We start from the raw sequence: 14,415 nt of genomic DNA, 5'->3' as shown, positions 1-14,415 counted from the left end.
CTAAACTCTGCACTGCCGTCTGATAAGGATGATATGTAAACAAAAGTTAAATGTTGGCAATTAACGTGAGGTGCTGTCAGCAGACAGAATCAAGCCCCTCGGGGTATCAGACAGAAACACTCGCACACTTGAGCAAGACTGCATGCTGTCCTCCTTTCCCATAAAACATGCCTAGACATCACTGACTTCATTTCCTCTGAGCAGAAGGCCTGACGAAAAACGCAGCACAAAAGCTAGTTTTGGTAACGCGTTTCTTCAACTATGGACACTTTTGGCCCTGTAGATACACTAATTTGTCCAATAAAGTCTGTTTTCTTCTCACATCACGTCTCATATTTCATAAACTTTTGCAAGACCTTTATTAGGAGCAAAACTGTTCATTTTGACAAATTATGGAACTGAGAGACAGTCGTCACTTGTCACAATAATGAAGGCATGGGGAAAAGTTCCCAAGATCTTTATAAAGTGACTGTAATGATAAATAAAGAACGCCTTAACATTAAAGCTATGTATCGAAAAGTTCTAGAACTTCAATAAAGCTCCAATGTTTCAGACTCAGCATAAAATTGCTCCCAAAGTTGAAATACCACAGACCAAATGAGATTGTGTCATAAACAACAATCTCCTCCGTAAGCCTCCCAATAACTCACAGACCAACAAAGCATAAAAAATGAAAGCAATCTTCTATTCCTCCTACCTCTTTGAACTCATTGCTATTGCCCTAAAGTTGCAGTGACAACGAAAGTCAGACTTTATAATAAGGAAGGCCAATCGCTTGGGTTGGTAAAAGGATGTGATATTTTCATATTCATGATGAGGAAATGCTTTAATTCATTGGCTTGATCTTCCATCTTTTCTTTGTTTGGAAAGAGCAAATGTGTCTGATTAGCCTGTTAGGTGCTCTGAAATGATAAAGTACATACTAATAACACCAATAAATCTAGATAAAAGTAAAATTTTAAAAAAATTAAAACATAAAAATGGAGCAAACCAAGCAAAAATAAAAAAAAAACGGTTAATTAAAATCAAGAGGCTAAAGCTCCGGTACAAACGCTTTCCAAACTTGACCAAAGTATTCTTGCAATAAATATCATTCAAAAACTGCATGATATTTAAGCCCATGTGCCAGATCTGAACGAGGGGCCCGAGCTGTGGCTCTCAGTGACGCCACGGGTCAGTAACATCTGAGCGATACGTTCAAAAATAGATCTTCACACCACCTCATTCCAGCGGACCTCAAAGTCATTCACACAGCAGTGCCACGGTGTGTGTGTCGAAAGAGAGAGAGAAAGAGAGAGAACACACCCACACCCTTTCCCTCTAGCTAAGACACATCAAAAAGGACCTGAATGAAACCATCAGCAGCGTTTAAAAGTGTAAAATCTGCCTCAGGACATGGTCAGATTCAAAAAGCTAATATCTTTAGATATTATCTATTATTTCACATAAAATTATTATAATATAAAATAAAAATAAATTAACCGTAGAAACTCAAATGGGTGCGGCAGTTGCAGGAAGCAGATTTGTCACATGGTTTTTAGACCGGGATCCTGATTAATGATCGATCAGACACGAGTGATATCTGCCCTATAAGCCTCGGGACATTTAGAAACATCCCAATCCAGGAACTAGGTGAATAACATGAGAAAATCATCATGCATATAAATTATGGAAATGAAACTACAACATAACCATTCATAAATTAAAGGGATAGTTCATCCAAAAATGTAAATTCTGTCAGTATTTACTCTCCTTCATGTTGTTCAACCCCGTAAGACCTTCGTTCATCTTCAGAACACGAATTAAGATATGTTTGATTAAATCTGAGAGCTGGATCACTCCTCCATAGGCTTCTAAGGGATTGAAACTTGCAGGCCTCGAAAAGTTATTAAAGACATCGTTAAAATAGTCCAAGTGACTACAGTGGCTCAATCTTAAGTATCAAGCGACGAGAATACTTTTTGTGCTAAAAAAAAAACCAAAATAACGACTTTATTTCAGCTATTCATTTCCTTCTCTGTGGGCTTCGAGTGAGTTCACTAGTGTAACAGCGTAAGCTTCTGTTGTTGTACGTCACACGCATCGACCAGCGTCGGCCAATAGTGAGCCTACAAGTGACGTAGCACTACGCTAACTGACTCGAGGCCCACAGAGAAGGAAATTATTAGTTGAAATAAAGTCGTTATTTGTGTTTGTTTTTGCGCACAAAAAGTATTCTCGTCGTTTGATAAACTTAAGATTGAGCCACTGTAGTCACTTGGAGTATTTTAACGATGTGTTTAATAACTTTTCGGGGCTGGCAAGTTTCAATCCCTTAGAAGCCTATGGAGGAGTGATCCAGCAATTGATGTGTTTGTTACTACATACCTCCTGTAATTTCAAGCAAATCAGACCATTGTTTACCTTACTAGCTGTATAAGATTGTGTGCTACACTAATATATTACTTCACAGGCATTAATGGCTTGTACTTTTAAATCCAAAATATTATAAATTTACAGTTTATTGATGGTCTGTGATTTTACACTGCTTTAATTTTAATAATATTTCATATTATTATCAGGTGAGCTTAAAGGGTGCACTACAATGAAAATCACAGAGCTTCAGTGTGGCATCAATTAGAAAAAGTATGATTTCACAGATATTGTAAATAAGAGTTGTTCATATTAAGATATGTATTAAAGTGATACATGACCTAGATTATTTATTTAGCAAAATATTGTCCTTTAAATTTTACGGAATATTTATTAATTCAAAATTGTTGCTGCTCCAATTAAGCCTCAGTGTGTGCTCCCTTTAAGCTCATCCACATTGAACGTCTATGTAAATACCTTATAAACAGACTTGATGGTTGTCACTTTAAGTTAATCTTTATAAGATAATTAATAACTTATTTTTTTCACAGCCTTGAGATGACAAAATCTAGACAGAATTATAGTTTATTCTAATATAACGACTTCAGAGCTCTTACACATACACACGGGAGCGTTTGAATGCAGGCGTCTATCAGCGGATCAGTTTATCAGTGGATATATTAGGGATCCTCTGATAGACGCCTGCTTTCAAACACTGATAAGAAAAGCACGAGGTGAAGACATGTTTTTGAAGTGTTGATCATTGTAGCCAATCACAGACATAGCTATATTGAGCATGTGAACGCATTGGCCAATCAGAGGTGTTTAAAGGAGTTCACTTTAAAATGAAAATTACCCCATGATTTACTCACCCTCAAGCCATAGGTGTATATGACTTTCTTCTTTCAGAAGAATACAATCGGAGTTATATTAATAAACACCCTGACACTTCCGAGCTTTAAAGTGGCAGTGAATTGCAACCATCAGTTTGAAGCTCAAAAAAGTGCATCCATCCAATCGTAAAAGTGAATTTTTCATGATAAAAGTGCATCCATCCATCATAAAAGTGCATCCATCCATCATAAAAGTGCTCCACACTGCTCCGGGGGGGTTAATAAAGGCCTTCTGAAGCAAAGCCATGAGTTTGTGTAACAAAAATATTCATATTTCAAACTTTATGAAGTAAAGAAACTAGCTTACGCCAGTTAATTTAATTACCACCAGTTGCGTAAGTTGCGCTTTAGACGCAAGTGGAGTACCAGATCTGATCTTTTAAAATCTGTGCTTGATTTTAGAGTTCTGTTGCGTCTGTGATTGACTCTCTACCTTCAAATAATTTTTTTTTCAATTATTCTTTAAAAAGGTTGCTTAAAATAAACATAAAACATGTTGTGAGCTTATTGGGAACAGGGGTGTGCTTAAAGGGTACAAAATGTACCCATTAAGCACAGCCAGACTTTTTATATTTAATGATGTACATCTAAATTGAAATACTTTTGTCATTTAAAATAAAATGAAATATTATAGTGTGAGAGATTAATATTTTATTTTAAAATAACTTCTTGTACTAAAACCAATATCTTGTGCACTAAAAAATGTCTCAATGTAGATTTTGGTGAGCTTAATAGGTACGTTTACCCTATAATTATTACAAAATATTTCCTTTTCAAATGGTTTCTACAAAAAAAAGCAACACAAGCACTTGAATAAATGCAAAAAGAAACAGTTAACAGTTGTCTTAAATTGTATAAATGCATTTCAGATCAAGTAAATGCAGGCTTAGTAAGAACAAAAGACAAAATAAATATATTTTTTTTTAATAATAAATTCTTACAAACCCCAAACATTTGACCGGTAGAGTAAAAATGTAGTTATAACTGATTATTTTTATCAGAACATCCGTAAACATCCCTAAAATTTGTGAATTAAAGTCACCCTGTAGTCAATAATTTATCCATTAAAACTCATCTTTGATCACCAAAATGACATATTTAAACGCAGTTTAAACGCCGCAAATGTTTTGACTTATGAATTTACACATGGTTTGTCTTAAAGCATATTAAAAACACCACATTAACATATAAACAAGATTAAAAACTTGATTTTTACCACAGGGGAACTTTAAATCATTATTGTAAACGCAATTAAAAGAGAACAAACAGCTTGGTTTCAACTCAGATCCACTGGCTCTCTCATGAAGTCAATGATAGGAGACACACAAACACTATAGCTAGTGTTTCCCTGAGACCAAAAACTCTGGGTCAGAGGAAAGGGTGTAGGAAACCAAGCTACAAAAGTGGGAAGTTCAACCTCAGAATATAAGGAAACTATAGTGTACAGTACAGTCAGGTCACTTAAACTACTTCCTCATACCCAAATAACAAAGAGAACAATGTGAGACTGAAATAAGACCTGCCAACACCTGTGATATAAAAGCTAGCATTCTAAGATCAGCTTTAATGCGATCAGGGTTCACTCACATGAGTAATTAAACTAACAATAGTTACTCCATTGCAATTAACTCGTAGTTGCTCAAAGTGCAATATTTGCGAGTACAGCGACCAAGTACACTGTGCTCTGCTGAAAGTCATAATAGTGGCCGAGCAGGATCGGGATTGCGAGAAATCTCCACAGACAACATTACTTGGAAATTAACCAGCAACCTTTGTGCTAGCTGATCAGATACCTAAACATTACAGGCTATTACCACAAATATCCTGGGATAACTGCACCTAGATCCTTTAAAATGGACATAAAACTGTCTTTTCCAAGACTAGGTTTAAGTAATGAACACTAAGATACCAAATTACACAATGCTTTTGCTTTAAATTAGTAAACACTCCTAATGGTCTTTTAAACGACGTAGGCCTTTAAATGTACAGTACATGTAACACTTTGTTTGCAACAATGTTAAAGTTATTAAACTTGGTTAATGCATTACGTATCATGGACTAATAGCAAACAATTTTTACAGAATTTATTAATAAATGGTAAAAAAAAAAAATAATAGGCTACTTTTGCTCATTGTTAATTCATGTTGGTCCATAATACATTAATGTTCATTTAAACAACCTGAAATGTTAAAAATGTGTCAGTAGAAGAAATTAGCATTAACCAAGATTAATACTATAAAAGTATTGTTCATGATGTTAGCATATATTGTTTTTGTAAATTTTAGCAAAATAAGGGTTCAGATTTTATGCAGTCGAGCCTATATTTGAATGCAAATCAATCAAATACATGTTTACCATTATATGTCTGTAATTAATAAACCATACCAGTTAGTTAAAGCTCAAGTCAAGTGTCTTTGACAGACTTCAAAAGATGACTACAACATGAAAACTAGGCTAATCGAAGTACAATACCAAATATTTTTAAATATGCTGAACTTTCCAACTTCCTTTATAATGTGACAACTAAGTAAACAAACAAGCAGCTGTCAGACAAAACCTTGATACAAAGATTCATTGTGTCTCGACGGCTTTGTTGATTTAATTGTTGAGTTTCCACAGACACACACACACACACACACACACACACTCAACACCTTGACCAGTGCGATATGCAAAGGAGATTCGCTGCAGGGGAAACAGAGACACACCTCAAAAACCTTTGGCCTAGAAAGCAAAGAACAAGACTGTTATGTTTTTGCTGGCTCAAAGACATCAGACACATTGCGGCCAATCAAGCCGAACAATGTGCGGTACCCTGGGTCATTGTGTTTTACAAGAGATGAAGCGGTACTCGGTCTACAAGATGCTGAGATCTCAGAATGAGCTTTACACAACACCGTCTGGAAGAGTTAGAGAGGTTTCTCCATATCTGTGAGACCGATGCCTGAGGCTCAGAGACGGATCGCAGAAGCTTTCTGCAGTTGTTATGGAGCCCGTTGAATGACCCTGAAGGACTCACGGATCAAATGTCACATGGATCACGGAGTCTTTCAGGAAAAAGCCACCGTTCTCGGAGCATGACAGGTAACAGAAGCCATGTTCAAAGCCTTGGCTTCAACTAAGCAAAGTCTGAGCACAATTACGCAAAACCTTTCAGACAACAATGCAAGCCACAGGAGACGAACTCTGGATTTGAGATGCGACTTAATATTTGAGCCCAAGAACTGCAATGCTACATTCACACTGTCCAAATCCGATTATAAGTGTATCCGATTGAAATCTGTTCTCAAAGATCTACAGTGTCTCGCAGGTGTTTTGGTCGGGTGTGTGTGCACCTTGGCGCTCTTTCGTTTTTCTGAAAATCTTTGTAGGTTTCTATGACAATGAGGTTTCTTTGGAAGGCCTATACAAAGGGGTTTGCAATGTTTTCTTACAATATAATGACGCAGGACTACTACGTCTAATAAAGCAGAAATGTTGGCAGGCGCAGCTTTATTAGGTGTGTGGAAATGGTTGACTTGCAGTGGCTGGTGAAGACAGGCTGAAACAGATTATATTGAAAGGGATTTCAAACCATGGCCTATAGCTAGAAATGGATTTGTCAGATTTCATGTGATGTTTTGCCAGTCACACTTGCTAAATACATTCAGATTCCAAACGAATATGCACAAAAATCAGACTTGGATTGACAGTCTGAACGAGGTTTAAAGATCTACTTACCGTGTCTCCAAGGGTCCTTCGGCTCAACGGCACCAGAGACGATGTCCTCGTCTGATGGAAAGGTCACTCTCTTTGACCCGTGCTTAATCCCAACTCCCTCGTCCGGTGTTGTAGCCGAGACGGGCATGTTGTCGTCCCTATGTTCCTGCGAATGCAGTTCTATGACTGATATTTGAGAGTTAACACTTGAGGCACTTTCCTCGCGTTGAGTCTGGGCCGCTGGTTCGAGCTCTAAAACCCCATTTTCATCGAGACTTAAATCGACTCCAATATCCATCTCCCCATCATCTGCTTCATCACCAGCATCTCCAACAGAACAGTTGATCACTGGCGGTTCCTCAAACTTGCTTAAACTCTGTTGAAAGTCACCGGCAGAACCATTTAAGGGGTCGGCGGATACTGCAATTGATCCATTGTTTTTACTATGCGGTGCTTTGAGCTCTGTGGAACCATCATCCTTTAAATGGATGTCTTTTAACCTGGCCAGGACGGCAGTGTCCCGTTCCCCTTGGTCTCCATCCAACGTGTCACGGGCAAGGATCTCTGGTGATACCGTGTTGTCAGGCACATTGCACAAATCTATAGCATTGCACAAATCTACAGCTTGATCTTCGCAATTCATCTTCTCATTTCCAGGGAGCTGGAGCACGCCACTGCCTGTCGAACACTAAAGTTCCCTCAAAACACCTACAATGCAGTTCAATTCCAGGGAGAAACAGTTCAAGATATCCTTAGTGAGTGGATCACTAAATAAAAGTTCACATCATAGAATAACGTGTATTTATACTTGTCTTATTTATGCACCTAAATGCCTACATACATCGCAGTAGTCTTAATTGTTAAGGGTCGCATCAGGAAAATCAGTATCTATGTCCAATTATGTGCTCCAATCAAAGTTGTAAACACCTACAACATCTTTCACAATCAAACTGAATCCGTTTTAACCGCATTAAAAGTCTCTGATGCACTTCATGTTAACATTTTCAGCAAACATTGTATTTTTTAATGTCCCTGTGAACCATTAACACTGTTAATGTCCTCTCATCGCGTTGAAGAATAAGTTAAGAACTGATAGATGCATTTAAAGCAAGTATAAACAAGCCGTGGGATGATGAAGATTAACGTATGCTGATGAAGACCAGGCTTTCTGGACTGGCCTGCTGTCCTACACCAAGACGAATAAAGTACTAAAACTGACTCCTTAGGCTAAATGTCTAAATGTTTAACGCTTCAGTCGTGTTTTTAAGCTGTCAAGACAAGGAATCCTGCACTGTCACTTTCCGTGTCGCAGTGAACACGAATAAACACAGGCGTCACAGTCCGGAGCGCGCGCTCATCCCAAATAACCGCCACGAACGTACTCGTTTTCTCCGTATAAACACTCTATTCCGGCCGTCTTGTATGAACGACGCTTTTCACATCGCCAAAACCCACAGACGAGCAGAAAAAGAGAAAAATATTGGACCCGTTGAAGCTCCAGTCCGGACCGACTGTGTATGTGTGTCTGTTGACTGTTCGGAGATACGTCATCATCCCCCCGGTTGGAAACGCTGTCGAAGATTTCAGCAGGCGCACTTTCGGTGCTTCAACTTGAGCGTTTTTTATTTATTAGGGAAATGCCGGGAAAATTACAGAGTTGCTCACGTGTTGTGTTTCTTTAGCAGATTTTCATTTGCAGCAATTGCGTTTGTAGTTTATCTAGATTAGCATTTATAATAAATCACTATAAAAATCTCAACGAATCAGTTGACGTTTGAACCCTTCCAAACAGCTGTCACGTTGGATGGTTTACGGCGCGTGTTACAGAGAAAAATGTATGATATCTAAACGTATATATATTGCATAGTTATTTATTATATTTTCGTAAATACCATGTACATAGGAAAATGAAACTTTGCAAACCAAGTATTTATAAATGACGTCGAAAATATGTTAGTCTTTTATACTATATATATATATATATATATATATATATGTATATATATATATATATATATATATATATATATATATAGTCATTCACTATCTGTAAAACATATTTTATATTATATTATATTTATCTTATATCATATTATATTAAATATATTTATTTATGTATACAATTTATATATTCTGATGACTCGTTCTGCACTAGGCTGATTTTCATCCAATCACATGCTTGCTACAGTAAGTTTGCCCCTCCCCTAACACCAACGCAAGTAAAATCCCGGCTGCATCTGAAAGGTTTAAAATGCTTCCTTCACCGGCATCTGATCAACTCAATATATTTTTTCTGAATGTAATTCCTCTTCTGAGAAGTCTATCTGACGTTTAGGTAAATGTTGATAACTTTTGAATGTTTGCTGCATGGTATTTTCTGCTAAAATGTTGTTTCTTTGGTGACATTTTTAAGTTTATGTTGAAAATGTATACAAGTCTCACAGAAAATGTGTAACTCACCTGAACTGAAGATGTTATTCTCTGTGTTTGTGTTATTTGTGAGGTTTGTGTTGGCCCTGCTACAGTGATGGTAGTACCATAGTAGCCCTACCGAACAAATGGCAGCACACACACAACACATTTTCATAAACCTTGATATTTATATAAATAGCATGGTATTGCATGCTACATGTCCAAACATCATGATTCTACTATGGTACATGTCCAACGTCTGCTAATTCTCCTCTTATCATTTTAGTTTTCAGAGGGAGTTTATGAAATAGTTTTATGAATTCTTGCTTTCGTTTTTAAATCTTTACAATACATGGAAGGTACTTTAACACCCGAGTTTGTGTTCACTGTAATATATTCACTCAGCTCAACCATCTCACCACTAGAGGTCATCGACACCTCAATTCTAATTTGAGTCCTGATCAAATTCTGATCTCTACAAAATAACAATACTGATGCGAAATAAACATAATTCGAAAATAGAAATAAGTTAATACTAAATGAGCTAATAGCCAAATGTATGTTTGTATAAATGTGTAAGTACCGGTCAAAAGTTTGGAAACTAATATTTGTATTGTCTTTAAAAGAAGCCACTTATGCTCATCAAGCCTGCATTTATTTGCTCAAAAATACAGAAAAAAATATTATAAAGTAATTAAATTGTTTTCTATTTTAATATAGCCTACAGGCCTACTTTTAAATGTAATTTATTCCTGTGATTAAAGCTGAATTTTCATCATCATTACTCCAGTCTTCAGTGTCACATGATCCTTCAGAAATCACTATAATATGATGATTTGCTGCTCAAGAAACATTTATGATTATTATCAATGTTGAAAACAGTTGTGCTGCTTCATTTTTTTTTAACCTGTGATACTTTTTTCACAATTTGATTAATAAAAATTTATTTTGTAACAATATAAATATTTACTGTCACTTCTGATCAATTTAAAGAGGCTTTTTCAGTGAATCATAGGTATGATTATGATTCAATGAAGAAGGCTGATTGTCGAAACGTTTGATTGATCTATACGTGCTTTGTTGCATAATAAAAAAGTGTAATAATTAATTAAGAAGACACAAGCGAGTGCAGATCTTTTGTTTCGCAATGTCCAGTGATCTACGCACACAAAAAACGGTTGAGTGCAGTTATTATATCTTTTTTTGATTTATAAAAAAATATTAAGCAGCACAACTGTTTCCAACGTTAATAATAAATCTGCATATTAGAAGGATTTCTGAAGGTTCTTGTGACACTGAAGACTGGAGTAATAGTTAAATGAGGCCTTCATTCATATTTTACACACACACACACACACACACACACACACACACACACACACACACACACACACACACACACACACACACACACACACACACAACACACACACACATATATATACACACACACTGTGTTTATATACACACAGTAGGCTATATAATGTATACATTATATATATATATATATATATATATATATATATATGCTATATTGTATTGTAACACCATACTAATACTGTGTTTTACCCCCTTTCGCCTTCGGAACTGCCTTAATTCTACGTGGCATTGATTCAACAAGGTGCTGAAAGCATTCTTTAGAAATGTTGGCCCATATTGATAGGATAGCATCTTGCAGTTGATGGAGATTTGTGGGATGCACATCCAGGGCACGAAGCTCCCGTACCACCACATCCCAAAGGTGCTCTATTGGGTTGAGATCTGGTGACTGTGGGGGCCATTTTAGTACAGTGAACTCATTGTCATGTTCAAGAAACCAATTTGAAATGATTCGAGCTTTGTGACATGGTGCATTATCCTGCTGGAAGTAGCCATCAGAGGATGGGTACATGGTGGCCATAAAGGGATGGACATGGTCAGAAACAATACTCAGGTAGGCCGTGGCATTTAAACGATGCCCAATTGGCACTAAGGGGCCTAAAGTGTGCCAAGAAAACATCCCCCACACCATTACACCACCACCACCAGCCTGCACAGTGGTAACAAGGCATGATGGATCCATGTTCTCATTCTGTTTACGCCAAATTCTGACTCTACCATCTGAATGTCTCAACAGAAATCGAGACTCATCAGACCAGGCAACATTTTTCCAGTCTTCAACTGTCCAATTTTGGTGAGCTCTTGCAAATTGTAGCCTCTTTTTCCTGTTTGTAGTGGAGATGAGTGGTACCCGGTGGGGTCTTCTGCTGTTGTAGCCCATCCGCCTCAAGGTTGTGCGTGTTGTGGCTTCACAAATGCTTTGCTGCATACCTCGGTTGTAACGAGTGGTTATTTCAGTCAAAGTTGCTCTTCTATCAGCTTGAATCAGTCGGCCCATTCTCCTCTGACCTCTAGCATCAACAAGGCATTTTCGCCCACAGGACTGCCGCATACTGGATGTTTTTACATTTTCACACACTTCTTTGTAAACCCTAGAAATGGTTGTGCGTGAAAATCCCAGTAACTGAGCAGATTGTGAAATACTCAGACCGGCCCGTCTGGCACCAACAACCATGCCACGCTCAAAATTGCTTAAATCACCTTTCTTTCCCATTCTGACATTCAGTTTGGAGTTCAGGAGATTGTCTTGACCAGGACCACATCCCTAAATGCATTGAAGCAACTGCAATGTGATTGGTTGATTAGATAATTGCATTAATGAGAAATTGAACAGGTGTTCCTAATAATCCTTTAGGTGAGTGTATAAGCACATGCGCGTATGTTAATTTAATTACATTTAATCTGACCGCACAAATTATTGTACTAGTTTCTTGTACAATTACTGTATAATGATAGTGAGTGTAATTATTAAAAAAGCTGTTGCTTGGCTGAAGACAAGTCACTTATACCTTTCTAGACCCTTGTTCTCAATCCCAGGGCCCACTCCAATGTCTCAATCCCACTCCAATGTCTCAATCCCACTCCAATGTCTCAATCCCACTGCGAGTCGAAATATCAACAAGCCTCAACACTCAAAACTCTTGGCCCTCTTGCATTCCCCCATTACAATCCTGAAACTACTAACCAAACATCTCAGTTCTTTATAAAATGGCTCTAATTATGCAGGTCTGTCTAATGTGTGATTTGACCCTTCATCTGTGCAGAAGACAGAAACGATTACCAGAACACTTCTGCATCCCGGGACTCCAGCTGTAACGCAGTCATCAGTGGTTTAATATAGCGAGAGCGAGCGAAGACGAGAAACAGAGACCTCCCACAGGTGGCTGAAAGTAAATATTTTAACATCAAATTGGAGGCACTCGCTTAAGTTTGTTTTTCGAAAGTGATTTTTCTGGTTTCCTCTGGAATTATTAATGGCTACTTGCGGCTACTGCCAAATGCCCGGTTTGAGGAAAACCAAATGCATCCTCTGCACTTTTTCTTTAACCGACCGTGAAAAGAAACGGAGACCAAACGTGGGAAAAAAGCAAAGACTGAAGCTTTGCGATGTGGCATAACGGCTCTTCGGTTCATCGCTAGCGGACTCCTGTCAGGTGTGGACAAGCCTTATTTGACACCACAGGAAACCTCAGATCTGTTTGAACTTCCTGTAAAGTTGCCATGGTTGTATTTTTTAAGTCTCCCTCAGAATTTGATTTATTTTGCACATTGTGCAAATTGAAAACGGATCCAACAATGATCCTTGTCATAGGGGAGGCTGCCGTCTTCGTCAGCTTATTACTCATGTGCTCTTCTCCAGAGATCCATTCAGCTGACATCAGTTTCAGGATTTCTGAGATTTATCTGCCTCGGGCATAAGAAAGCCATAGGTCTTGTTGAGGATTCAGACTTAAAGAGTCAAAGTTCACGAAATGTGTTCAAATATCAAAAGGCGCTGATATATGTGGGGAGTATCGGGAGCATTTGAAGTGTGTTTATCCCATCCATCTTTTTGTGAACTGAAAACAGGGCCAATCACAGGAGACGACTCAATCTTAATGTTTGCGTTGGCTTTTCCTCGTGTTTCGCGGTGCGATGATTTTCGACAGATCTGCTCTTTCCACCTGTTTCTGTGCACCGTGTATTAGGTGTGTGAGACAGGTGCAGTCTCGCTGCTTCTCTCTTCTGTCGGGAGCCTGATCTCCCCCAGCCGGCTGTAAATCCACAAATGTGGCGAGTTGGAGGATTTTACTGTTACTCAATCTCTGGTCGTGCTTTGCTTTATGGAGATGTCAGGCAGAAGCTGGGGGAGAAGCCATTGGGTCCCAAGGAAAGAATTCATCTTCTAAATACACCACATTCAAGAGTTAATCGCTAATGCTTTTCACACACTTAGGGAGTGAGGATGAGGCTTCGGTCAGTGAAGTGCTGAGAAACAACGTCTTTCCTTGTTTCATTTACATTTTAAAGTGTCCTTGAGCACTGGAAAGGCGCTATATCAATACAAATTATTATTAAAGTCAAAAAAATACAATAACCATCATGTTTACACACAGCGCCTCCACACTTATGATTTCTCTCAACATGGGGACAGGAGAGCTGTCAGTCAAAACATGGGATGTTTGAAAAGTAACTCATCTTGTTGTAAATTTAAAGGTAATAGTTACTTTAGTCTGATATGTAACTACGCACTGTTCGTGGGACACTTGTTGTTTCTAAAATATTTGCCATAAAATACATTTCATACAAACAATCAGTTCAGTTTCTCACTTGAATGCAAAATATACACACTACCATTCAAGAGTTTACGGTCAGTACATTTTGAATACTTTTATTCAGCAAGAATGCATTAAACTGATCAAAAGTAAAACTTTTAACAAAATAATTTCTTTTTTAAATAAATGCTGTTCTTCTAAACTTTATATTCTTCAAAATAGTTAATTCAGCATCTTTCTTGAATAACTGCTAATCTACGGCTGCCTTCATCAGTCGTAATACATGTACTTTCTTAAAAGTGTTTGAAATGCTTCAGATTTAGAGTCGCCCAGTCAATAATTTTATCCCTAAACTTTATCCTTTTATCTAAAACTCATCTTTGATCACCAAAATTACATATTTAAATGTTTTTTCCTTGAAAAAA

The 14,415-nt window shown here is 37.6% G+C and overlaps 1 protein-coding gene across 2 annotated transcripts in view; it reads right to left on the bottom strand.

The window, feature by feature from the left end:
* The window catches only part of ppp1r37 (protein phosphatase 1, regulatory subunit 37), a 52,911-nt gene extending 44,396 nt beyond the window's left edge, over positions 1-8,515 (bottom strand). The window contains exon 1 of one of the 2 annotated variants that reach the window (XM_077235545.1): positions 6,966-8,515. In XM_077235545.1, the coding sequence (XP_077091660.1) occupies positions 6,966-7,587 (622 nt within the window). In that variant the 5' untranslated portion in view covers positions 7,588-8,515. The remainder of the gene's footprint in view (positions 1-6,965) is intronic. The other variant, XM_077235546.1, reaches the window with a different exon arrangement.
* Between the last annotated feature and the right edge of the window lie 5,900 nt (positions 8,516-14,415).

Source organism: Siphateles boraxobius, unplaced genomic scaffold (genome assembly GCF_051911475.1).
Source record: "Siphateles boraxobius isolate OS27281-9 unplaced genomic scaffold, OSU_SipBor_1 198, whole genome shotgun sequence".
NCBI lineage: Eukaryota > Metazoa > Chordata > Actinopteri > Cypriniformes > Leuciscidae > Siphateles > Siphateles boraxobius.
The sequence above is the reverse complement of the archived record's forward strand: the minus strand, read 5'-3'. Positions and strand labels throughout refer to the sequence as shown.